Source organism: Eleginops maclovinus, chromosome 1, assembly GCF_036324505.1.
Source record: "Eleginops maclovinus isolate JMC-PN-2008 ecotype Puerto Natales chromosome 1, JC_Emac_rtc_rv5, whole genome shotgun sequence".
Taxonomy (NCBI): Eukaryota; Metazoa; Chordata; class Actinopteri; order Perciformes; family Eleginopidae; genus Eleginops; species Eleginops maclovinus.
Genome location: NC_086349.1, coordinates 13,258,955 through 13,285,705, shown reverse-complemented (window position 1 = coordinate 13,285,705; position 26,751 = coordinate 13,258,955). Strand labels below are relative to the sequence as shown.

At 43.1% G+C, this 26,751-nt stretch overlaps 2 protein-coding genes across 7 annotated transcripts in view; one reads left to right on the top strand and one right to left on the bottom strand.

The window, feature by feature from the left end:
- Positions 1–689: 689 nt before the first annotated feature.
- On the bottom strand, positions 690–4,070 carry LOC134858434 (zinc finger MYM-type protein 1-like). Its single transcript, XM_063874357.1, has 4 exons — positions 3,972–4,070; positions 3,617–3,715; positions 3,336–3,416; positions 690–3,159 (listed from the first exon to the last, which is right to left on the bottom strand). Exon 4 carries the CDS (start codon positions 3,101–3,103, stop codon positions 827–829), a length of 2,277 nt encoding a protein of 758 aa, XP_063730427.1. The 5' UTR covers positions 3,104–3,159; positions 3,336–3,416; positions 3,617–3,715; positions 3,972–4,070; the 3' UTR covers positions 690–826.
- Positions 4,071–23,207: 19,137 nt separating this feature from the next.
- samd11 (sterile alpha motif domain containing 11) overlaps positions 23,208–26,751 on the top strand; it is a 46,474-nt gene continuing 42,930 nt past the window's right edge. For 3 of the 6 annotated variants that reach the window (XM_063905607.1, XM_063906325.1, XM_063904861.1), the window contains exons 1-2: positions 23,208–24,350; positions 25,374–25,465. In XM_063905607.1, the coding sequence (XP_063761677.1) occupies positions 23,651–24,350; positions 25,374–25,465 (792 nt within the window). In that variant the 5' untranslated portion in view covers positions 23,208–23,650. Of the gene's footprint in view, positions 24,351–24,535; positions 24,728–25,173; positions 25,283–25,373; positions 25,466–26,751 lie in introns of those variants that run through there. The other 3 variants (XM_063908675.1, XM_063907160.1, XM_063907932.1) reach the window with 3 other exon arrangements.

Genomic DNA, 26,751 nt, shown 5'->3' with positions numbered 1-26,751 from the left:
TTTGCATGCATGTGTGCGCATGAGTGTGAAGCATCTACACTGTAAATCACACCTACATACCTGGAGGAGACAGCAGCGTTATGTGCCGATACCCTCAAAGAGTGGGAGATAAAATGTACACACACACACACACACACACACACACACACACACACACACACACACACACACACACACACACACACACACACACACACACACACACACAGGCTCCGAAGATCACAAGCTGCCGCCAGCGCCAAGCCTGGCCGGCGCTGAACCGGCAACCTGATACCTCCTCCGGAGCGGTGCGGAGAGGGAGAGTGGGTGTGGGAGAGAGGCTTCCATAAAGTCTGTCCCGCCGTTTGGCCGTAACTTGAGCTCCCAGCAGACAGCCGCGGTGCCTTGCAGTCAGGCATGGAAGAGTGTGTGTGTGTGTGTTTTGAGTGTGAGTGCGAGGGGACGGGGTGACATGCTGCCACACGCTTGTTACCTCGCTTGGGATCAGGCTTTTATGCATGTGTAGATTACAAACACACCGACACTAAGACCGACCGTTGATTTTCTGACTATCTCACAACTTTAGACTCTCATCCCCGAAAACACTCACAAATACCTGTAAGAAAGTGTAAATACATTGATTATTTCTCATGTTGACCCTTCCTCTCCCTGAAATTGTTACAGATGACAAGGTGTGTGAGCAGGCCCGTTTCTAGGATTTTGGGGGCCCTAGGCAAAGAAGTTGTTGGGGGCCTTTAAAAAAAAAATTTCCGCAATTCTGTGCGTTTTAATCACAAAAGAGGTCAAACATACACTGAAAAGTAGCCTTTATTATTTTTTTTATTTCCTACTGAAACTGCTGCTTGCGGCCCTTGGCCTCAGCAAATGCAGACACAATCCCCTCCAAGTCCAAAGACCTGCGGACGTCACTCTCAATTGACATGAGTGCCAGTCCAGAGAGCCTCTCTTGGCTCATAGTTGACCTCATGTAATTCTTTATGCGCTTCAGAGATGAAAAGCTCCTCTCTCCGGAGGCAACCGAGACAGGAAGGGTCAGAAGTAGGCGCAGTGCAATGCTTAAATTGCTGTACAGGTCCAACAGCTTCTCACTGTATATGTAGTCCAGCATTTTAAATGGGCACCTGGATACTTCATCTGGAAAGGTGTGGACAGCAGAGTTGATCTCCAATGCCAAGTCGTCTGCATCAATATCATGGAGGGTTTGTTCCACTTTCCTGCATCTCTCATGCAATTTCCCAGTCTTGATTGTGGCCCTCATGATATCAATGCTGAACAGGAAGTCGTACAGGGCATACACCCCCTCCAGTCTGGAAAATCTGTCTTTTAGGCTGGTGATGGCAGTGTCAACCAAAGGCAGGAAGAAGTCCCTTCTGAAGGCCTCTTCTGGGGTCGATTGGGTTTCATCTGTACTCTCGTAAAGGAACTGCCTTTTCTTTTTACGTTGCCTTTTCTCAGGCAATTTCCTCTCAATTTCCAGATCTTCTGCAATCTCCATTGCATCCGTTTGGCTTGATGCGAGTCCATTTTCCCTGAAATCTTCTAGGTACTCTGTCACTCCCTCGGTTTCTTTTTTCAGTGTTTGCATTGAAACATCCGGGCTCTGGAGGAGCTTGCTCATATGGTTAACCTGATACAAAACGTTGTACCAGGTTATTGTGCACAGAAGAAAGGACCATGTTTTAAGCTCACCATGTAAGCTTTTTGCTGAGGACATGGTCTCTGAGTCCCCCTTCTCTGTAGCATATGTCTCCAGTGCTGACAGTCCGTCTAGTATTTCAGGTAGATGGTACCGCACTACCTTCACACTGTCAATTCGGGCCTCCCATCTCGTCCCTGAAAGTGGCTTAAGGGTGAGCTGCTTCACATGCTGCTTCAAAATTGCCCAGCGGTGCACAGAGGAACTGAAAAGGTTGTACAGTCGTTGCAGCATACCAAAAAAAGACATGGACAACACTGAAGACTTGGCAGCATCTGACACAACCAGATTTAGTGTGTGACTGCTGCATGGGATGCATAGCGCCTTGTTGTTCAGCTCTAAAATTCTTGCCTGCACACCCTGTTTGTGGCCCATCATATTGCTGCCATTGTCGTATGACTGCCCACGGCAATCTGAAATGCTGAGGTTGTGCTTCTCCAACTGGTCAAGCAGGATTTCACTGAGCCCTTTACCAGTTGTGTCTTCAACATGTACAAATCCCAAAAAATGCTCAGCAATAGAAACAGGTGTTTCACAGTTGACAATCCTGAGAACAACAGAAAGTTGTTCCTTGTGGCTGATGTCAGGAGTGCAATCCATGATCACGGAGAAGTATTTTGCTTTGTGCACTCTTCTTGCAATCTCCTGTAGGATTTTGTCTCCGACCAGCTGAATGATTTCGTTCTGAATGACTCCACTCAGGTAATGCACCTTTGTCTCTTTGCATTGTATTCGTCTGATGTGTTCATTCATTACCGGATCAAACTGTGCTAGGAGTTCCACTTGAGCCAGAAAATTCCCATTGTGGCGATCATACACGGTACTGGTAGTTCCTCTCAAAGCCTGGTTGCGTTCTGCCAGATGGGAAACTATGGCAATCACTCTCCGAATCACGCCTTTCCAGTGTTCAACTTCAAGTTGCATCAACTCCATCTGTCTTTGATCAATCAGTGTACTGGTTTGCAGTCTCCTCTGAAGGTCGTGCCACTTTTTCACATTGTCACAGTGCACCTTTGTGCACTCGTGTTTTTTTAGGCGATAGGAAAGGTTCTTCCATCCACCGTAGCCACAGGTCGTTAAGGCATTGTCACGCTCACGCTTCCCGAAAACAGTACAAGGGAAACAGAACACTCCATCTGTGTGGATGGAATACACCAGCCACGATCGATGTATATTCTCACCATTTTTCATGGTTCTTTTGTAACTGTCCTTGGTGAATCTTCGAGGAGGATTGTCTAAGTTTTGCGGGAATTCAATGTCCATGATTTGCACAGGTCCTTTTTTGACTATTTCACAGCGCATACTGCTTGTTAGGACACTGGGCCAACATCCTGGGTCATCACTTAATGTGGTGCTTGCAATACCTACAGGTACCCCAGTTCTGGATGGTGGGGTGGTCTCTGCCATGTCAATGTCATCTTCCTCTTTGTCCTCCTCATGAAGTGGAGATGGAGTTGATGGCACTGTTGAAAACATATAGTTGCAAATTAATTTATAGCACAATTGCCATGTGGTAAGTACAGCAACTAGGGAATGGTGATCTACTTGTATAATGCTTTAAAAAGAAAGGGTCATTTTAATACACTTTCATAGCACATGGGTGTTAGGTGATAAGTTGAAATTGTGCGGCTTAATGCACCTTCTGTTGAACCACTGCTGGGAAGTGGTGTGGATGCTTCCACTTGCTCCTCCTCAAGTCGTGATGGAGTTGATGGCACTGCTGAAAAATATGTAATTACAAATTAATTCATGGCACAGTTTCATGTGTGAAGTACGACAACTAAATGCTTAAGGTATGGTGATCTACTTGTGTAACGCTTTATAGCAAATGGTCATTTTAATACACTTTCACAGCACATGCTGCTATAACTTTGGGTCACTATGATAGGTGATAAGTTGAAATTGTGCGGCTTAATGCACCTTCTGTTGAACCACTGCTGGGAAGTGGTGTGGACGCCGCAATGTTGTCTTCCACTTGCTCCTCCTCATAAACATGTGACGAAGACGATGTTGATGGCCCTGGTGCAAAAATAAATAAATACATAAATAATATTCTTTTTATTTATATTGCACATTTTGCATGCATTGATCTCAACAACTCAGTTATTCATTAACATTAGTGAATGTCCCACATATTTGAAATGTCCAGAAGACTCTGTGGGCAAGTGGAATGAATACACACAACTATGACTTGAATTAGAAAAATGTAAAGTCATTTTGATAACATCAAGTGTGTTGATAGAAGGCACTAATAATAGGTAGAAAAGAACGTTACCTTCAGTAGCACCAGAGACAACACTTGGTAGAGCGGGATGAAGAAATTTCAGCAATGCCCCTTGGAGAAAGAATAAGTACTGTATGATTAGCTTGGTTATTTTTCAAATGCTTTTGAAATCCTATCATTTTACAGTCTGATAATTGTGGTGAAATAGATATTAAAAGCATTACACACAGTTCCTACTAGGCGGTTTAGTGGCGGTTTCTATACGACTACAGGTGAAGCACTGCTTCACCAAAAAAAAGTAAAAAAAATAATAATAATAAAATCTTACAATAATCCCGTTTTCACTGGTTTGAAAACAGAAATACAGTCACTAAGACGAGCTGTTTTCCTGAAATCAATTCTGTGAGTGGCAACAGCGCCATCCCCGCACCCGTGGTGTGTCTGTGTGTGTCTGTGTACTGTCTGTGTCCCATAGAAAAAGCTCAAAGCTATCGGTACAGTTTTTAACGGTGGTCCAGTGGTATTTACAGCTATCATGGAGACCAACAACAACAAACAGCAGAATAGGTTTAGAAAAGGATTAATTGACACTAAAGTGGCTGTTTTCTTCATGTGGCTGATCTGCGCCGGGATGTTAACCGTTAAAATGTAAATAAAGTAAGTAAATCAACCCAATGGTATTCTAGCAAAATTATTGTAAACTCCCATGTTAATCTCCTATTAAATAGCTAGCTACTACAGGAATAACTATTTCACTGGTTGTCTCAAGGCTCTAACGACTGAAAACATATGTGAAGTTTATTTAGGATATTAAGAGGAATTAATCGTTGATCAATTTGGCCAGCTGATAACGTTATGAACTTATAGTGAAGTCAAAGGTAGCAGTTTAAGTTTGGTTAGCATGCTAGCATGCCAAACCACTGGTTCCTAGCTAGTCGTCGTTACAACCTCGCTACTCTAGCAAAATATGGTATACCCTGCCTGGCACAATTTTCATGTTGATTGTGTATATTCTACTTACCGGTGTCTTGTTTTCTTTTCTGCTCCTCTTCCCTTTTCTTCTTCTTTTTTTGATTGCCGGAGAGATAATTTCGCTTAATTTTAATTTTTCACTTTTCACTTGCACTTGACGCTGTCGCGCTAATGCATGGGAAAGGGGGGCCCCCTCGAGCTGGGGTATTTCGACTACAATGTGTCGTTGCGCTTTTCGGACATCGCATGCTCTAGGGAGGCGCTGTTGCTGCCCTCGCAGTCGCAGCAGAGCCCTTCATATACAGATGACTGCTTATTATCATGAAGCTATTTAAAATCGTCATTGCTGTTGAATACATGACCTGTCTTATTGGTATGCATGTTGTTTGATTCATGTTGCATTTGTATCAGACTTTTCTTTGAATTTTGAAAAAAAAAAAAAAAAAAAAAAAAAAATCTTAACCTGTCGTCTTTGGGGGGCCTCCTCCTACTCGGGGGCCCTAGGCAATTGCCTACCATGCCTACCTGAACGCGACGGGCCTGTGTGTGAGGACCTTTGTCACCACGTCACTTTTCGCTTTAGACATCTCTCCAATATCTTCTCCGTCTTTACCCTCTGTGAGCTTCCAACGTGACCGTCATCTGAAACATCTAAGACGTCAGCGAGCAGATAACTGCCGTCAGCTGCCATATTGCTTGCTGTTGCTGCCAGGGTGCTGCCCTTTACGGATATAAGCGCGGTGCGAATTGGAGAAAGAGGCATGGGGGGGTTGGCGATCGTGCTTGTCTCTGGGTTGGCAGTGGGACAGGAGCCCCTTGTGCAGTTGCAATGGGTGAGGAGGTTAACTGAGCCTCAGCAGAGCCAAGACGCTGCCTGGGATATTGACAGGTTGGAACCTGAGGGCTCCTGCAGGATAGGAACACACTGCCAGAGGCTTGGTTACCACCAGCGCCTGCCTGCCTCCCAGGGAGGGAGGGGGAATAAGATGGAAATGCCGGGTAAAGGGATGAATCTGAGAATTTGTCCTCCAAAAATGGCTAGAAAAAGAGGATATTTGGAAGGGCATGACATGGGAGCAATTTGGCACAGCTTTGTGGTTGTAGTATTACAATATTGATGAGATTATTATTATTTCTGAGGCATTATAGAAACAAATGTATGTACAATCACATTTTAAATATTTAGATTTATATTTCGTTGCAGTGAATTGCGTTCCACTATAATGCTTTGCACAAATCTCCAAACATGAAAAAGAAAACATTGAGTATCTTCGTTTGTGTTGTTTTTTTGATTTACAGTTTGAATCATTAATATGTGTAGCAAAAACATTTCAGACAACTCAAATTATAAAAGTGTGATATTTCTTGAAGTCAGCAATGGTACTGAATTCGAGCTCTACAGAGTGACACGTAAATAAGAGACAACACAACAACATAGTGCCTGCCTTTGGTGAGGGATCTGTTGGTAGCTGAACCATCTTTGCAAAGCTGCACTCTGCTGTTTCACTCAGTGAGAAGCCGAGTATATGGTCTGTGTGGTTCAGGGTCATTTGCCATGGTAACGGTGGACCAGGTCAGAAGGTGATTGGCTTAGCTGAGGAGGTTGCTGGCGGCTGTTTGTTGATTCTCTGATAGGGTTGACCTACCCCTGACCTCCACACAAATCAATACTCCCTCCTTAAACTTTCATTTGTCCTCGTTTGCTCGTGCTCACCCCCGTTTGGGAGCAATTAAAGTTGAGTCTTCAAAAATAGCATGTTTTAAGCCTGGATTGAATTTGGGTAGAGAGGTGTATATTATTATTTCCTATGAATTGAGAGAAATGCAAAGGAATTTCATTATCATCTTTTTTTTTGTATTCAGGTCTACAACAAGTAAATGTCAACGTGAACTATCATGGCTTTGAAGCCAAGGTAAATATACGTTTGGTAAATTTCCATTCATACTCCGATTGCAGAGAATGCTCTTTGTACAGTGCTTATAGAGAGGCTGTGCGGTGTAGGGAGTCCCTCCAACGCAGGAAAGCCTTTGAGAAGCTCCTTCCTGTCTCTTCACCTCCTCTTCATTGCACTTTTGTTTCTTCCTCTCCTCTCACCCCCTCTTTCTCACTTTCGCTGCTCGTAATCCCCGGCGTGGCCTATGAGGTTACCGTGTTCCCCTGCTGAGCAGCCGTGCTGTGTGGGCTCATGTTTTCTATTTTTTGGTACCTATCATATTTATTTCTCAATTCTGGGGTCACCCTTTCCACTCCCCCACACAGGGAATCACCTCACTGAAAGGCATTGTGGTTGATGTAGTGGGTAGTTTCACTGAAATGTTACAGGCTTCCACAGTGTGACTGACACGACATGCCGGGCTGTTAGTTCCCAAAACTGACAGGTCAGAATTCGGTGTATGCCTCAGAGCATCCTTGTTCCTGTGTATCAGACTCAAGATTCAGTATTTTATTATCATATCAACGGAGATGGCAGGAATTTGCCCCTCAGGTAGGAAATGTGAACAGTAGACATACGCAGAAGCAGCTACTGTCATAGTCCAACGTGTTCTCACAGCGGAATGTCATTATTTATACAAAAGCGTTTCAACAACCTCAAGCAATGTTGTAGAAATATAAGAGTATTGTATTACAAAAATAATCTGAAATAAATACATGCTGCTAAAAAGCCTCAGCATTTCAGACCAGAGATCAACAATGTTAGACACAGATGGATTGTTATCTCCTTTTTGTTTTGTTCTTTTATATCTTTATTACGAACCAACACTCACCCCAAAACAAACAAACAAACAACAAACAACAAACAAACAAACAAACAACAGTGACTTAATGAAAAACGTAAGATTTAATGCAGATGCTAACAATGTGTTATAATTTCGGGTTGAAAACAGAAAGAAAAGTATCAAAAACAGACCGTCAACAACATAGCATCTGACATACAACAGTACCTAGTGACCTGTCTAACAAACTTCATTTTATTTAGTTCATGGCAATGATAAGCTTTTCAATGGGGGGTTTTCACAGCACATATTTCTTCATAAGAAGACATGTAATTAATAAAATAACAGAACACTGCATTCAATTAAGGTGACTCAGTTTTATGGTGCTTGTATTGTGCATGCTGGGTCACTGACATTGCTTGCTGCGACACAGTAGAAGTGAGCCATCGTCACCTGTTTGTTTTTTTGATTAAACGCTCAACACTCAAATGACTAATTTTGACAAAATTACAGGCAGAGAACAGAGTCAGAGCTCTATCAGTTAAAATGTCAACGTTTCACTATACTTCTGTTCAATTTTCCTGCGAACAATCGATCTGTTTCTCTGTTGAAGCTGTTTAGATAAAACCCTTCCTCACTTCCTCCTTGCAGACTGTTTCTATTCTGCTTAGAAGAGTTTCACTAATTTCTTCGTTATTCATATGTGATGACTGAGATTAATCTAGAAATGCCACAGATTACTAGTTTCACTCAGATATTTCTATCCCCTCAACTTTTTTTTTAGCCCCATGGCATAATAAGAAGCTAGAATAAAGAAATAAGATTGTAGCCTCTTCCGGACATTTTCAACATACAATAGACATGCGGTTGATTGTGTATTTGGGTGTGTGGTTTATAGTTCATTATCTCCAGAGAGTTTGGCTGTCGTGGCGTTGGGAGGGCTGTGTCGTGGCCGTGGCTGCGTGGAGCAGCAGCACAGGAAGCGCGTCAAAGTGCCGAGAGCTAACTGGAACCAGATGTCTGAGGCTACCGGCCGGGGGATTCTCACCGTGGAACAAGAGCGTCAGCAGGGGAAGTTCGCTTCCCCTGACTTTTCTCTGTCTGTCTGTACCTCTGAATCTTTATCTTTCTGTCGTTTCCACCATTCACTCTGTCAAAACGACTTGATTTATCAGTAGTTTGAGGTTTAAGCAGATGAAAGACCCTGCCGTGGGGGATTAGTAAAATAGCCATGGTTAAGAGAAAACTATTTTTCTGCATAACTAAAAAAGGGAACACCTTTATCAATGTGAAAATTAGATGCTGAAAAACTTCAAAAGATGATGAAAGTTATGATGTGCGCCATTTAAAAAAACAAAACAAGTAAGCAATAATATTTAAGGGTCGGTGTGTTTTGTATTTTTAAATGTTAATACTCACACAACACTGCTATAACCGTACTCTACCATCCTTAGTTTTACTGCCCCATCTCTTTGAAGCTCTCTATAGTGGGAGATGGAGTTGGCCTGCTTTCTATGCCTGGGAGCATTGCCTGCCCTCCTCCGCTTCACTGCCCCCTGACTTTCCCTCACACTTACAGCACAGCACACATACACACGCACACATGCACACACACACACACACACACACACACACACACACACACACACACACACACACACACACACACACACACACACACACACACACACACACACACACACACACACACACACACACACACAGGCATACACTTAACTTATTCACTCATGCACAGCAATCATACATGGCACATGCACACACATGGCGACCCATGCAACACTGACACTGTATGTGCAGCTGAGCCTCCAGTTTACCCAGGGCTGCTGAAGCCTCGCCTCGGTCTAACCCCAGTCTCACTGCTATTGGTGAATCCCCTCACACAGGCTACTAGGCGACAGCAACAGCAACACACACCCTCCTGCGGTGACAAGTGTTGTATAATATTAACTCCCAACTGATAGGAAGACTGACAAACAATGACGACCTGGGTGGCACGCTGTAACAGGAGGATTAAAAAAATCACAAACATGGGCTAAAGTGTTTTAAAAGTGTGCTTACGTTGTGCATGTAGATGCATGTCTATCAGTGGCAGCAAGATGAATACTCAATCAATGTTGGTCAGAGCTTTTTTCTCTGCTGCTACGAGGTGAATCAGCACAGCCTGAAGGTCCTGGATAGCTTTGGGTGAGAGCGGCTTTCAGCAGGCTGTTAGTCTTATCATCACACACACACACACACACACACACACACACACACACACACACACACACACACACACACACACACACACACACACACACACACACACACACACACACACACACACACACACTGTCCCCTCTGACCCAGGCCATTTCCTGCCCCTGGCTGATCTATTGGCTGATGCCTGCCCTGTGACTGTAGAGAAAGAGAGAGGGAAAGAGGAGGGGAAAGAAAGTGTGTGTGCGTGTGTGCGTGAGTGCTCACAGCCTGTCCTAGTGAATCGATATCCGTCTCGTATCTGTGAGCTCTGCCTGACCCCTGGCCGACCTTGCTCAGCGTTGGTGCTTGGAGTGTGTTTTTTTATTTGGGGTCTGAAAATGTAAGAGGAACATCGAGTTTTACCCCCTTGCTAATAGAGGTCTGGGGCCACTGAAGAGTGTGAAAAGTCCCGACTTAAATGTGCCACTCTGAAGAGGCAGCAACAACATATCTGAGAAACAGTAAAATAACAGTGAATGCTTGGTGTTGTTGCCATGATTTCACAGTATATAGTGTAGTCAAAGTACTTCCCTAACAATGTATCTGACTATAAACCGCAGTTAATAATATACCCAATGTATCTCCCAATAGGTTGTTGTTTTAAAGCTAGCAGTGAAGTCATCTTAACCTCCATGTGGTTTTAAGAAAAATAGCAAAAAAAAGTTAACCTCTGGTTTTGCTGAATTTTTTATATGGATGACCCTGTTGTGTTCATGGTGGAGATACTAAAATCATCTCAGATTGTGTGTGTATGTGTGTGCACGCGCTGTGCGCGTGCTAGTGCCTGTATGTGTAAGGCAAACATAGAACTTGCCTTGACGTTAGTTTGCTAGTTGGACTCAGCCTTGCGTGTTGTTGGTGTGTGCTGATAGAGGCTCCAGCTCCCGGCTGAGTGGGGCTGCGGGTGCTAGCCGCCGCCGGCACTAATTGAACCCTGCCGCTAAGGTAAGGGGGGAGGAGGAGGCTGTCAGCAAGAGAGAGAAAAGAAAAAAAACGAGGAGGAAGAAAAAAATAGCGTGGTGAGGGCGAAGTGCCCCTGGGGGGTTGGGTCCCTGCCTGCCTGCCTGCCTTTCGTTCTCCAGCTCCTTCCCCCCCCTCCCCGTCTAAATAGCCGTGCCGGCGCTCCAGGGCTTCCTGCGCCTTATCTGCTGATAATTGGGCACTGGAGCTCCACAGCTCGCTTATGAAATATAGATTCCTGACGGAGGGGAAGGATGGGGGGAAGGAGGAACGGTGGTGGAGGGAGTGTGCATGCAGAGAAAAGCCCCTGGTCGTATCAGAGAGCGTGGAGCCTTGTGGGCTCCGCGGTGTTGCTCTGGCTCGTTTAGCAAACACAGCCCCAGTAGTTAGGGTGAAGGCCTCTGCGCTGAGCAGCCCACACTGTCACAGACAATTGAAAAACAATGCTTTGTTCCTATTGTTCGTTGCAGCCACAGGGTTCAAAGAGCTATAAATTGCGGGGGTGAATGCTTGTTGTGTAGTTTGTCGCAGAGCATGTGAAATCTTCTAAGGCAATTTCAAACATGTATTGGAGAATCGCCTCATGTGTAGCAAAAAATCTCACTTCAGTTCCTACTCAGTCTTTCACTGAGTGTTTGCATACTCAATACTGGAAGTAGTGTGAATGAGTAGACTACCAAGTTACGTTAAGTGTGTCCTGATGAGGGTATGTTATGAAACTCAGTATTCCTATGTGTATGTATGGAAGAGGATGTTATTTTTCTGCAGCGAGATTGGGATGCTATCTGCAGTCTCATGGGGGAACGGTATTGGATCACAAGATGGAGTACAAATCCCAGAGAGAAAAGAGCAGCAAATGCTCCGTTGGGTGCGCAACACAGATCCCTCTTATCCAAGGCAGCTTTTGCTTTAAGATTTGGGTATTGTTGTTTATTTCGATTTTATTTAAAACTGTAAGTAATCTTTTTAGGAAATATAGTGTTTCCTCAACTTAATGTATTTTGTCTGTAAAAATTAATACATTTCTAAGCAATGCCCCACAATGTGCTTATGTCATGCCTGAAGTCAGTGGGAGTAGGTTTCTCTTAATGTGTCATTTTGAGAAAACTGCCTGAATAGCATCACTTTATTTACAGGAATAATTCAAATGGCAATTCAATTCAATGGCAATTCAATTCAATGGCGCAGAGTGCATCGCACTCAAAAAACACTTCTGTGTTTACTTCAGACTTTTTGTCCTTCTCAAAATAGTTTCAAATACACACCTACCCACCCAGGTCTGTGCAGGTCCCAGTTAGTTCGTGGGTGGTTGGATTAATAAATGGGAATCGATCATCTGAGCTGCTTTTGGAGATGGGCTGGGGTTTAAGAACACAGTAGCCTAAATGTAGGCTGTATAGCAACCAAAACCTGGAGCTTTGTTACCCTCATAGGGCAATATTGCACAGTTTTTGTTTTAAGGCAGTAGGCAACAACAAACGGGTCAGGTGAAGTAATCTCAGGAGTGATTCCCCTCTGTAGCCTCACCTCTATGTTTCTCACATTATTTTTCAAACAATTCCAGCTCACCAAAAGTCAGAGAACCCCATACCCTGAATAACAGCTCCATTATCACATTGACCAGAGTAACAACAGGAGCCCACACAATAACTCACCTGTTACATGTTCTACCCCCAAACCACCTTTATTTACGGGGCAGAAATACCAGCGCTGGGTACTGCATTGATCTTGGCGTCGACATGCTACCCTCTCGTTTCATTTCCCTTGGATCACTTGGGCCCTATTGGTCAATAGCAATTCCAATCCCCTGCTCTATGGGCCAGACAAATTCATTTCAATTACAATTAGCATGGAGGCCCAGCGGCTGATTTATTGTCTTGTTTTCTTTCCTGTGTGTTCCCCCGCGCATTAATCACCCCCACGCCGGCTCGTGTGATCCTCACTTCGTCTACCTGCCAAGGCAGCTGCCCTGCCGTGCATTCCTGAATCTCCTCCCCTCTTCCTTCCCTTCACAACCCCTGTCCTCCTTCCCTCTGACTGCTGGAAAAAGTGGGTGTCCTTAACTCGCACCTGACTCAGACTACAGAGCATGGCTGCACTTAACTCAGTGCTGGGTGCCTGATTGGCGCTCATTTATCATGTGCAATGAGAGGATGGTCCTTGGGAGGAATGCATGAAATGCTGTGGCTGTGACCAAAAATGATCTCAGTACGGTCTAATTGGATTTTCTTTAATTTGATCAGAGGATGAAGAATTTTGAAATGTCTTTGCTAACACACATGCACAACTAAAAAATACATAAATCATGTCATGCTATCCACTGATTTATGCTCACAGTAAATAACTACAGGATGAACATGCCTGTTACATATTTATGGCCTGTGGTCATGTGCTGCATCCAAAAACGCAGGTTTGGAAGTTTTCTGTCTTGACCAGGAAACTACGTTACAACCAACAAACACTGTCATCCTTCACTTGACATTTAGTTACCATCGGTCAGGGATTAACAGGCCTATTTTGGATAGTCTGGAAACTGTTTGGGACAGAGCAGTGTCTTTGCTGTGTCTCAGGCTGAGTCATCCAGGGCCAGACATTTCCACTGGGACAATGTACCAATCCCTGGTGGTCACACTCAGTCTTGTTTATACGGCCCTGTCAGCGGCCTTGTATTGTGGATCTGGCAACAGCTTACTTGCTTCCTACCACCCTTTGACGTTTCACCTCAAAGGGTTGGCATGAGTTTGTGTTGGTCGGGTTGGGGGAGATGTAGTGACCGAGGTGTCTGTGGAAGGCCAGTGGATTCAGAGGGCCAATAACACAAGGCAGTGCGCTGCTCAGGGCAGACTAAACATCTGTTCAACATCCTGAGCAGAGCTTTTTTCGATGGGTGTGGGTGTGAAAGCATGTGCAACTATTAATTACTGTATGAAAAGGTCTGATTCTTTCTAACACTCATACTTAGATAGAGATATTGTCATAGTAAAATCATTTTTAATATTGTCAACTTGGAATTACAAATAGAAGGCTAAAATGAATTAGTTTTGCCCAAAGAGATTTTTGTCATTTGAGAGCATTACGATAGGATGCAAAACGTTTTTTATAGGTGGTCCTATACTTTGTCAAAGGAAAGAAGTGAAAAAGCCTTCACCCTCAAAAACAAGACCTTCTATGTTTACTTGTTATCAGATCAAAACATGAATGTACGCATGCACCGCTGCTACCTGCCTTGCTGCCAGTTTGTCCTGGTTGCCAACCATGTTACTGCAACCAAAAAAACATCACCATTATCAAAGATTAACCGCTCTTTAACATTCAACTGGATATCTTAAGCTGCAAACATGGTCAGTCGTAACTTTTTGTATTCCGTTTTTATTCCATGGAGATTTATGTTTTGCAAGACTTCTCAAAACTATCAACGGCAATATTTATGACTTCATGCTAGTTTGAGTCACTGGCCAGAGCGCTTCCACTATCGTTTTTGTTTTGTGTATTATTTTACTTCAATTTGTCAGCAGCATTTCAATTGTTTCTTCTAGTTCGTAAGTTGAAAAAAAAAACGGCCACAAATTCTTTAAGATGTGGGTCCCGTTTGAGTCAGGTTCTTCAAGTTTGAGGGGGTTCCCATTCAGGTTGGATTATTCTTTTGACCCTCAAAGAGCTGTGTCATAAACAGATTTTATTGTCGTTCTGTTAGTAAAATGGTATCATCCTTTTCTAAACAGTTTTCCACATGTGGCCCATTTCGTCCCGGGAGGAGGTGTTTCCTCCTGACCTGTATGTGACCTCAGCCGTCTCTCTTGTTTAACACCTGGGTGCTGAGTGAGTAGGTTCAGTCTCTCCCTCTCCCACACAGGAAGTTAGGATTCCCTTTCTACAAACAACACAGAAATCTGTAGGATAAGCAGAGAAAAGAGAGAGAGTTAAGACTCCCAATCCTCGAACAACACAGAAAGCTGTTGGATGAGCAGACGAAAAATTGAGAGAGAGAATTTAATGTTGCCTGAAGTATTTATGATAATCTTCCACTAAGACTGAACTTCCCTCTCACAGACATGAGCGTCGGCCCAGGTAGAATTTATTTTACCCACTGGAGCTTTAAGATATTCCTGTTTCTATAGCATTAAAGGCAGCATAAAATTGACCCGTCAAATGAGCGTGGAGGCAGACAACTCTCATAGCATCATGACAAACTTGTATAAATACTTCAACTAGTCATATGTCTTTCATAAAAATACTTATCCAATTAAGCAAACCCTATTTGTTTTTTAATTGATTAATCATGTGCCTACTCACACAAAATCTTTCCTTTTCTACACGAGAACATGTAGACAAGCTTCAGTGCACACACACTTTACACACACACACAGAATAAGCTACCCTGAGCGGGAGTGCTGTATTGGGTTTTCTTCAGGAAGTGCGGCTCCTCCAAAGCTCTGGTCAGATGAAAGGCGAAGAGCTGTATCGATCGTCCCAGAGCGGGGGTTGGGGGGGTTGGAGTGAGGGTGTGTATTGGTGGGAGGGTGAGAGAGCACAGCTTGTGGTGTGTCTGTCTGATGCAGGGCTGCCAGCCAGGCGAGGAGCAGAAGGCCAGAGGGGTTCGGTGGGCTGAGAGAGGGGGGGCAGCGAGTTGTCGTTGTGGCCCCGTGGCTCCACCGTAACCCCCTGGCCCCTCAGTGGAGATTGTACAGTACGAACACACACACCCAAGCACGCATGCATACACACACACAACTCCAGGACCAGTCTGCTGTTGTTGATGAGAGCTGTCAGGGAGAGAAACAACACGACTGTGAGTGAGAGAGTGAAAGAAAGAAAGACAAACACACAAAACATTTTTCATCCGGTTATCTTGTTACTTTTAGGACCTGGAACCATTTGACATTTTTGGATACAGTTTGTAAAATTGTTTCGAATACCAATTTTTGGACTTCGAAGCATCAGAAATCTTTGAGGGGTTGGAGGACACAACAAATGACTCCATCCCTCTGAGGGTAACTAATAATAATCATTTTTGATGATTATATAATTATTAATATGGGATTTATTTTTGTGATTTCATGGGCTTTTGGGGATTAATACATTATTTTATGTGCAGTGTTCCCCTACCATTGCCTTTAGGGATAACAGAGGGATCTTGCTATGAAGAAGAATTTATAGGAAATGAAGTAAGATTACCGGCTAATTTGCTTTTTTTTCTTGGACTTGACTAATAAACTAAACAAATGCAGCGACTAAAGACCAAACACAGATAAACATCTCAAAATCAAATGATGTGAGCTGGTACATGTTCATATTGTCCCACTGCGCTGTCTTTGACTGTCTAACAGCCCATGTGGAACAAACCATTCTTTAGAGATAGGGTTTGGTTTGACTAGTAAATGCATAAGTTTGTGTTTTGTACCTATGAAAATGATGTAGAAATAGACAAATACTTGGCTGTGGTGTGTATAAATTCTCCCTCGGTGTCTTATCAGATTCATTTGAGCCAGCACAGGACCATATGTGTGGCTGGGCGTGCCCGACCCTCTGTGCTTTGTGCCCCGGGGGAGAGATCGGCCAGGGCGGCTCGCTAATTGAAATGTGTTGGCGACTCATCGACGTCTCGGCTCTAGTTTCAGGGCTATTTCAAACCGCAGTGCTGATTGCTGGTTTCACATCACACAGGAAAAAAAATCAATAGCTGGGAGACCTAGGGTTTGCTCTTTGCAAGCAGACATTAATGCTTTGCAGAGGAGGGATGATATTCATCATTTGTCATTTTCATCTCTGCAGATCATCCCAAGCTGTAGAATATATCTCAATTCCTGAGAGTGACACCACTTATGAAGACTTTCCAGAAAAACAATGCCGGTTGAATTTCCAGATTCCGAAACAGTGTTTTGAAAGCTGGCCAGGCTAAGTCATTATGCAACTTTTCATTTCCCTCAAAACTTTTCTTTTGTTTCTTTATGCATGTTTCCAGCTGAGAGTAACACTCTTGACCTTTGTGAACACCAAAGGGGCCTCGTTATGGAAAAGTGGCTCATGTGATTTACAGGGACTTTGCTTGTGCTTCAAGCACAACACAATTCAGCAGGCTCAATCTTCTACCCTTTTTCAAAGCCACGAGGTGTTTTTTCCCACTCAGATTGGTGGCTATTACTACATTCTTTCGTAAGTTATCACAGCAGTTCATACGACAGAACAGGGCTAATTTAACATTTCTAATTTTGGTACTATTTAACTTGCTAAAACTGCTTGTTTTTCCTGTTTTTGTTTAGTTATTTTATTATTTATTTTTAGCTTTGTCCACTTTGGTCCACCACTGAATATTGTTGAATCTCTCAAACATTTACCATGCAAGTCTCAACCACTTAGAACCTCACTCATAACTATGTGTGCCTTGTAGCGTTGGTAATGGTAGCTATTGTTTTTGATGGATTCCAGCAGCCTAATTTGGTATTAAATTATGGTCATAAATGGCGCTGCCCATATCAATGAGTTCTATTCTTATTGCATTGTTTGGAATCACTGAGTCGGATCTCTTGAAGGCTAATGTAGCCTACTATCTGGGCTTTGGCTGCTGGTGCTGCTACCCTTCAAACACAGAGTGAGCCCTTTGAAAAATGGATTGCGGAAGAGATAAGAAATAATTTATGTTCCTATCACTGCCTCGCACAAATATGGTGGGGAATACTGTGCCAATAACTCCCACAAACTCAGAGAGGCACGCTATCTTTTACTGCACAAATTATTAACGGCGCTCGGGAGGAAGGGGAGACGCTGTGCTTTTTTTTGCTAGATAGACCTGGCTCATTGCTCGGTGAAGCTTTGAGTTCACCACAGTGCTTTATAATCAAAGATAAGGACTCCTGACGTGAAAACTGAATAAACAATTATGTAAGATCTTTTTATTTTTTATTTCCAGCCTCATAATAATGTGAGTGAACGTTTTATTTAGACAAAATGAGAGGCTGTGAAATCATTATTTTCTGTGTGTGTGCTGTCCATGTGCTGTGTGTTTGTGTGTGAAAAGGGAATAGAAGGAGGAGGGGAGGGAGTCCAAAGGGGAGTGTTGAGGGAGGATACTTGGGGTCGGGTGTCCGCTCGCCTCTGTCGGCTGGCGTTGACAGCTACAGACGCTGGTCTAAAATGAGAATCCTCTTGGGCCGCCTGCCTGCCCATCCAGCAAGAAAATAAATCCCATGTGGAAGAGCCGCTGTGTGGGATCACAGACAGCCGCCTGACCCCCCAGATCCGCTGGGGGAGGCCAAGGGCGCCGGCACGACAGCATAACCCCCCCTCAACCCTCCCCCAGGGTCTAATGTTACTCTGCCTGCTTGCCAACTCTGAAATTCTGGAGTTGGAGGACTGTGTTTGTCCAACACTAGCTCAGTTTTAAAACCATTTTTGGGGGAATTTTTGGACGTGTGCTCGGCTGAAGATTTAGCTTAAGGCCTTAGTTATACCACAAAAATAGCAGCAAGGTCTTTCTGTGTTTTCAGGGCCATATGCTGTTAAAAATGTTTTGAAACCCAAAACGAAGGGGAAATTTGTCTTAAACCTTAGTGAAAGAAGGGCCTGATAGTGATCAGAGACTGCACACAGGGGCCAAACTCCGCCTGGTGAGTAATTAGGGACACATACTGAGAATAAAAAAGTTCTGAAATGTGCTGTGGTGTTTAGCACTACCATCAGATGGAGAGTATGGACACGCCAAAAGTATTGCTCAGAACTTCAGCACTAGGATCCAAAATGTCTCCCTCTAATGTATGGTGTTGCTCCATGTCTGCAAACACAGTGAACTCAAAGCCCAGAGACTATCCCCTGAAACATTTTCTGATATTAAATTCCACAAATTCCAACTTAGCAGGGCTAAACTTCCTGCAGGACCCCTAGGAAGTATCATGGATAGATACAATGAGAATGAGTCAGCAAAAAGTAGCAGGCGAGCTAATAGTTTTAACGAGTATTAATGACTACAACAGAAGGCTGTCCTGGAGGGAGAGGTGTTGTCTAGCTGTTTCTTCTCTAATCCAACCACATAGCACAGGATATTGCTATAGAAACTGAGATAGATGAAGTGTTGGACCATAAATAATGGACTGTCCTGTGTAGGTTAGCAATGTGACATTTTTGTCATGGCCCAGATATTAAGTACATCACGTCCATTTTGCCATTACATGAAGTCAGTATGTAGTGAGGTGGAAGTAATGGTTGTGGAGGTGGGGGTGATGGATGAGGATGTAGTGTGTTTGTGTCACAGGTGACTGGGGATGGAGCTGCAGCCCAATCATTCCTGTACAAACATTATTGTCTATAAACAAACAACATTTCTCACTTATATTTTGTAGAAACTGGTAGTTTTTTCTTTTCCTTGTGTTTTGAGACCCAAAAAGCCTACATTGTTTTTGTAGTAGTGGCTAGAATTTGGTGTCTTTGTACTCTGGATGTTCAGCAATTTTAATTGATACTGAATAGAAATAGTCCTTTGAAATATGTTAACAGTGTGCGCCGTTTATTATCAAGAAAGACGGGACACTAGTTTTGGAGGGAGATATTGAATGTTAAATTCCATTCCATTCTTCTCCATTATTGATTGAAATCACTCAAATCTCTCTTTGTCTTCAGGAACTTACAAATCACTGTTTCCAGTGAGTGTATAATTATCTAACTTCCTCTTTAAAAGACCACGAAAACCACAGAAACAATCATAATTTGCTTACCTTATCTTGGATATTAGGCTTATATGCAATGCTTGTAGTGTAATGAACATAATACAGAATTTAAAGTTTTGTGCGATCACCTATATACTATTGTATATACTGAGTTGCATTCGAACTGTCATGCAGAAGGAAAAGAAGGAAGGAAACATTTGAATCAGTAAAGCGTTTAGTGATCTCAACCAGGTCGGATATAGAGCCTTACAGCTACATTGGTGAACTGGCTGCTCAAGCTTTGATTTTAAAATGTATGTCACAGAGTTGGTGACCAACTAGAGAAAACCTAGTTTGGATGTTTCTAGGCTCCTGTAGAGTCTTAAGAATAGTATTTCCTAGTTTAAGTGTTCATTTTATTTTAATCTATCCCAAGACAAACTTTGTTGACTTCTTTCTTTCCCATACTCCTATCATCTATTATATGATAATTGAACAAGACACTAGGCTTTCTAAAGGGAGTCTCATGCTCTGCTCTAAATAGTTAATTACTCTCGCCATGTCTCCGGTGGTGTCTGGATGTGGACGGGGGCAGAGACGGAGAGTCTTCTGTCTGTCTTCTTTTCTTTATTTTTTCCAGTAGGGGCAGGCCTATATATTTTGCAGCTCATGTCTGAAAGGCTGGCTCCAAGCGCTAGGGGTGGGCTCTCGCTCTCTGATGGTTTTCCAGTGAGTATTTGTCAGGTCAGACTGTGCACCGCCCGGCGGTCTCCGCTCCTCTCCCCGGGTTATTTATTACCTCTCTCCCCCGCCGGCAGCGCTGCGGCTCCGGGGCCGCTGCCAACAACGGCGCAGAGGCGGGGGCCGCGTTAGGGGGGTTCGCGTTGGACGATGAAGGGAAATGAAACGACATGAAATATGTTTTGAGGATGGACAAGATTTCAACATTATAACATGGCAAATTTACCGTATTCAAACATTTTTGAGTAAGAAATACGTAGAGATGTTATGCCTGGTAGTGTAGTATCGCCATTATTGTAAAAATAATTCATACTAATTATTACTGTGTATTAAAGCAGGAGTAAATATTGCCAATATTGATAAGCAACTTGATTAATTGTTGGAAAAATAAAGTATTTGCTGTTTTCCACAGGTTTTTATGGCAGGAAATAAAATATCTTCAGGTTTTTGACTGTTGGTCAGATTAACCCATACAGACTGTGTAACATATCTGTATGAAATGAAAACATTCTTTAAACTTTGAATGGATTGATTTAGCATTTTCTCTTGTTTGATTGGTTTTCTTCATGTGGATTTTCATGAATCTGCAAGCGATTCAATACAGAAAATCTTAGCTCAATTTGAATGGTTTATGTGTCAGACCCTGAGAGTCAGAGTAAGTTCAGAATATTACTGGATTAATCAAACTTGAAACTGTTTTCAGTAAAAGATAGAAAAAGCGTATTTCAATTGAGAGAAGCTTACTGTAAAATCTAAAACAACAGCTGTTATTTAAAGGTTTTAGCATAATAAATATTAGTCAGAGACGATTATACCAAGGGGTATCTGAATCCATTCTTCCTAGGTAATTTCCCACTAGACCAACCATATTGGACTTATATTAAAAGCTGAAACCCCGTTTAATGTAATTTGAGTATCTACTGATTTTGGTTCTTTCCTAATTTATTGTAAATTCATGTAGTGTCGGAGAAGTATGAGTTTTTCAGTAGTTAGTTTTTACTTTCATTTTTGTATTCTGCCACACTGTAGTTAAAGAAGACAGGAAAGTTAGGTAGATAGGTTAAACAAGGTCTCATAACAAACATTTTTATGAAAGAGATGCACAGGCTGATGGAAAAATCGACTCAGTTTACATGAACCAATTTTTGTAGATGTGAATGTTAAAGTGTTGTCACCATACTTGTTTGGGGAACCCCTCCATGATGAGCCATCGAGAATGAGTCACATCAGGGAGAGGGAGTGGGTGAAGGAGTGGGCATGGGTGTCCCCCTTATGACTAGTTTCATCAGGGCTCTCCCGATTTTGCAACCTGCATGTTGCACAAGGTTTCCATCTACACATTTCGATGTGGTGAGGGGTGGTTTGATGAAGACCGAATCAAAGAGCTTCTCTTCTGAAATGCAGTGTTCCACTTCCTAGAATCAGCTCTGTAAACATGCGCCATAAATGTCAGCAGCTCATGATTTATGTCACTGCTCCTGTTCAGTGTACTCGCCAACATGTGGGAGGTGACATTATTGTTTGGTACAAAAATCTTGCCTTTCGATTTCTCTTTTTTTTAGAAAGTGTTCACTTTAAATAAGCGATATATGTTTTTTGGGCTGTGAGGGTAAAATCTGTTTTTGCCTTCCGATCCACAAACCCACGAATGCCATTACAGTCCCTTCAGACATCAACAGCTCCTAGGTTCCAAAATTACAAAAGTCAGTCCACGGTCCGTCACTGTCTTTGGTGAGGTAGCTGGCATGTGTTTTTGTAAATGTCTGCCGTGTGTTTGCCTGCTTGTTCCTGGCTGTAGGCACTATACCAGTTCTGGCCAGGCTGTGGTCTCTGGCCTTCCCGTGCACCGCTTCCGCCTGCGGTGTGGCGTGCCTCCTTCCTGTGTGTGTCAGAGGCAGTTTGGCCTGATTTATAGGCCCCTGACACACAGCGCTTTGGACCCCACCTCTGCCGCTAGAATGGCTATTCCATGTGTTGGTGGTGGATCCACCTGGGTGGTTCTTCACTGATGGGGGTCAGATGTGGTCCTGCTCACAAGCTCCAGGAGCTCAGGGAAACATGCCCTGCAGACAGCGTGCAGAGAAAGTACTTTCAGAAAATGTGGTTCCAGTCTGACGAGGATTTACTTCAGTCAAAGCAACGTGTTTGCAGCAACAGTTGCACATATTTGTTATCTGTTATTTTGAAAGATTCAACATCTACAGCACTCTTGCTTATAGCCCCATGGTTAGGTCATAATGCAGGTCAAGGATCTCTGGTATAGGTTAGCTTTTGTTTAGTGGTAATAGGAGTTTTATCTGTTATAATAACCATAGCACTTCCAATAATGTTAAGCTAAATTGTTGGTCATTGTTATTAATAAAAATAACCTCAGGAATCACGCCCATAGTGGGAAAGGACTAAAGCGCAGACCCACCATTTTGCAATTTCAAAGTGAAACAACTCACTTTTTGATAGCATACACAATCTCACCTACTGAGGCTGTCAGATTTTGGTAATTAAAAACAGCCTATTCAAGTTTTGTGATGATTAAGTATAAGTTTTGTGTACTCTGTCAGCTCAGCACACACTGTTTAGGATTACTGAAGAGGCTGCATAATCATAAATAAAAAAGTGTTAAATTGGGGGAGAAAAGGTCACTATAGGTGGACTATAATGAAGATGGTTGAATCCACACACATAAAACACAGATGAATTGAACACATGAATAAACTATTTAAAGGTAATAAATTATGTTGGACTATTCAATATGCTGTCTTTATGATTTGTGGATGTGAAGACTCATCTTTTAAAACGAGTTTAAGATTCAGTTGCATGGGTGGAAATGACAGTGGACTCCCTCATCCTCGCTATATAATGATGGTTCTTCCGTTTAACACTGAAGCGCCGTCCCTCGCAGTCCCCCCTCTTCGCTGTGGCTCTTGCCGAGCCTCCGCTGTTTAAATGGGCCAAGTTGAGAAGCGGCGGAGAGTGCAAATCTTGTTTGGTCTAGGTCTGTGAACTTCAGCGTGACTTCAACGACATACACAGGGGTTAAAAACAACTATTTCCAAACTTTCAACTGCATCAATCCTGCATCTGATATGTTGGCTTGAGGTTTTGAATAATGCCATTTGCCACATTGTTTTAAGTAAAAGGCAAAATATACAAGGTGTATTTATCAGTTTATTTTTTATTATCTATTGAATTGTAGCCTATCTTGACGACGCGAAAACTTCCAATAACTAAATTGAAGTGCGTTGTTTGTTTTTTTTTAGATTGCAGTCGATTCAACATCGAGCCTATAGTGAAATAAAAAAAAAAATCTTCGTTTTAATTTCCCCAAGGAAAAAGAAATAAAGAGACACGACGCGTAGCTGCGGCTGGTAATGATCACCGTAAGTAACATAATGTCCGGGGCTCAGGGCTAACCATGTCAGGTATTAACAGAGCGAGCGTGATTAAATGTGGGAGGTAGGAGCTGCGAGGCTGGCGGAGAGCGCTGCTGCCGCTGCGAGCTGGAAACTACTGAATGGGAATCTATCCGGCAACTTCAGCAGACCGCTGTCTCACGGCGACACGGAGGCTCTGCGTAAAACCAAGCGGCGCGTCTCCAAGTCTGGGTCAGCCCAACTCACAGACGGAGAGGACGCTGAAGTTGGATCGTGCGAGCAGCTTTTCACTTGTTACCGGCGCTCGGCTCTCACTAACATGCCTGCCATCAAAAAGGAGAGGCTGGATGGAGACGACATGGCATTGACTGCGTTCAACCAGTCCGAATACCTGGCCCCTTTAAATGCCACCGCTATCCCCGTGGTGACCCCGCATCCACCGCCCTACGACCATATTTTCGCCCATCACCGCGCGTACTTGGGGCTCCACGACTCGGCGCTGCATCACCAGCACCTCCACCATCACACGGACGACTTAATGCTGGAAAGGTTCTCCTCCATCCCCGACTTTCAGCCCTTCTTCGACAACGGGGAACCGTGCATCGAGGTGGAGTGCGGAGAAAACAAGGCTTTGCTTTATATCAATAAATTGTGTCAAGGTAGTAAGGGACCCTCAATTAAATACCGGGGCGAGTGGCTCACCCCCAACGAGTTCCAGTTTGTCAGTGGACGAGAGACTGCCAAAGATTGGAAACGGAGTATAAGACACAAAGGTAAGGACAGCTGTCCTCTCGGTTTCGTTGTAAAGTGCACCCTCACCATCAATTAAACACTTTTTAGACCTCGCTTAGTTCAAACTTGGGTCTCGTGGCTTGGTGCTGGGTTTTGGAGTGAAAGGGTTACTACAGCAGTCAGTGCGTAAGGAGACAGATGAGAAAAGGCGCATATCCTCCACATAGCCTACCCTGCGAACAGAGTTGCCTTCGATCATACACCAAACCGGGCCATTTCAAGTAAGCTGTCCAGGACTGAGGTGAAAAGTTAAAATGAGATAATTCAATGCGTGACAGTAGATTTCCTTGTTATGGGATGAATCGTTTCGTTAAGTGCAGCTGCACTTGTGCATGGGTGTTGACATATCGCATGTAAGGTTGGTAATTTCTTGTTTAAAAATGACGTTTTGTTTGTCATCTTAACAGCACAGTGTGTGGTAAATGTGGCGATTTTGCATCGTATTGCAATTTTTAACTGAATATTACTTGTATATTTGCTTTCATCTATTGCCACATTTAGTGGAAGATTTTCCGGTTGAACAACTTTGACGGCATCAGATCAGTAATACTGTTCGGGTAATTTTACATGTGTGCATTTATAGCATAGCATTTTTATGCAATAATTACGCATTGTGTGCGCACCCACTCACACACACATACTCAAGCACACAAAGTTACTCAGGCAGAACTGACACGCGTTAAGATGTGTGGGGGGAGGGTGTCGCCCCCAGGTCAGAAATGGTAGCCTCATAGTTTAATATACCGATTGCTATAGACAGATGACAGTAGGCTGCTGTCTCTCTGGCTCACCACACTTGACCTTTGGGTAGAAATAAACTTCATGGCAGAAATGTGTAGAGGAAAGTCAAGTTTTACTCCAGGGGCTGACTCCTTTAGATACTTACTGTGTTGATTGGATGATATTTGACAAGGTTTGTCTTGAACTTTAAGTCCTGAAATAACCATTTTCAAGCAATTTGATAACACCTTATCACATTTTGTGTCGTTTGTTTGTTTTTCCAGGAAAAAGTCTCAAGACTCTTATGTCCAAAGGAATCTTACAGGTGCACCCTCCAATCTGTGATTGTCCCGGCTGTCGAATTTCATCTCCAGTGGTAAGAACAATTCCTCTTCTGTCCACTTTGTTACTGCTGCACCGTGTTTCTGTACTTGAAGAGTCAGTATGTTAACCATGAGAATTATAGTTTTGTTTTCGACTTGAGGAAACTTATTGCTGGTCATATATTCAATATATTGAATATGTGAGGTGAAAAGATGGTGGTCTTTCATTGTGGTGTTCATCTCTTAAGTAAAGGCTGTAACTTGCCAAAGGGCACAATGTATGCAGACAGATGTTGAAGATCTGTTGCTATAACACAAATATGGTTGGGGAAAGACCTAAGTATTTTTACCAACTTGGTAAAGTTTAAAATGTTTATTTTCTAGAGTAGACTATTGAAACTGGTTTTCTTTTGCTCAGTTAAATTGAGGATGAATGACAGTGCCTGCTTGGCTGTTAAATCAATTCAATTTGATTAATTTTTTGTATTAATTTAGCCCAACATCACAAATGTGCTTTTAACCCATACCCTCAATGCTTTTAACCCATACCCTCAATGCTTTTAATCCATACCCTCAATCGTAAAACATTTTAAAATGCTTTTTATTTTGTTTTATTTTTTCCCAAATAGCCCAAAAATTAAGATTACGTTTAGCTTGTAAAGAAAAAGACTTGGCATATCCTACTTATATTTTTGTGTTGTCATCCATCTTTGTGTGCATGAAACAGTGTGTGAGTGTGTACTGTATTTGAGCATTGCCTTTCTCTGTAACCTTGATGGTGAAGAACCCACAGGCACACATGCCAACTTTGATGATAATTTTTCTCAGCATGAATATCAAATCCACTTTCAGCCTTTCACTGATGCAGTGATCCTTTTATTTAGAGGCATTGAGCTGTCCAGTGTGGCTGTTTGACGTTAAGTGTCGTTGTTTGGACTCTTCTGTCCCATTGAATCCGTTTCCTCACCTGTCTGCGGAACTTTTGTTTGCCTAGTGCTTCCCTGAGGGCTCGGCCAGGGGCACGATGCCAAACCTTCAGGCCTTGCAGGTGTGTCACGATTACAGCATTACCCCTGTGTATATGTGTGTGTGTGTGTGTGTGTGTGTGTGTGTGTGTGTGTGTGTGTGTGTGTGTGTGTGTGTGTGTGTGTGTGTGTGTGTGTGTGTGTGTGTGTGTGTGTGTCAGCTTTGAGCAAGCACACTGCCGGCTCACCGTCGCCAAATCTGTTCACACAGGTGCGGCGCGTTGTGAGTGTATGTGTCTTTGTGTGTGTGTGTTTTTATCACCACGGAGCGCATCTGTCGTCGCTCCCAAGCACTAATCTTGAGGGAAGGGTGT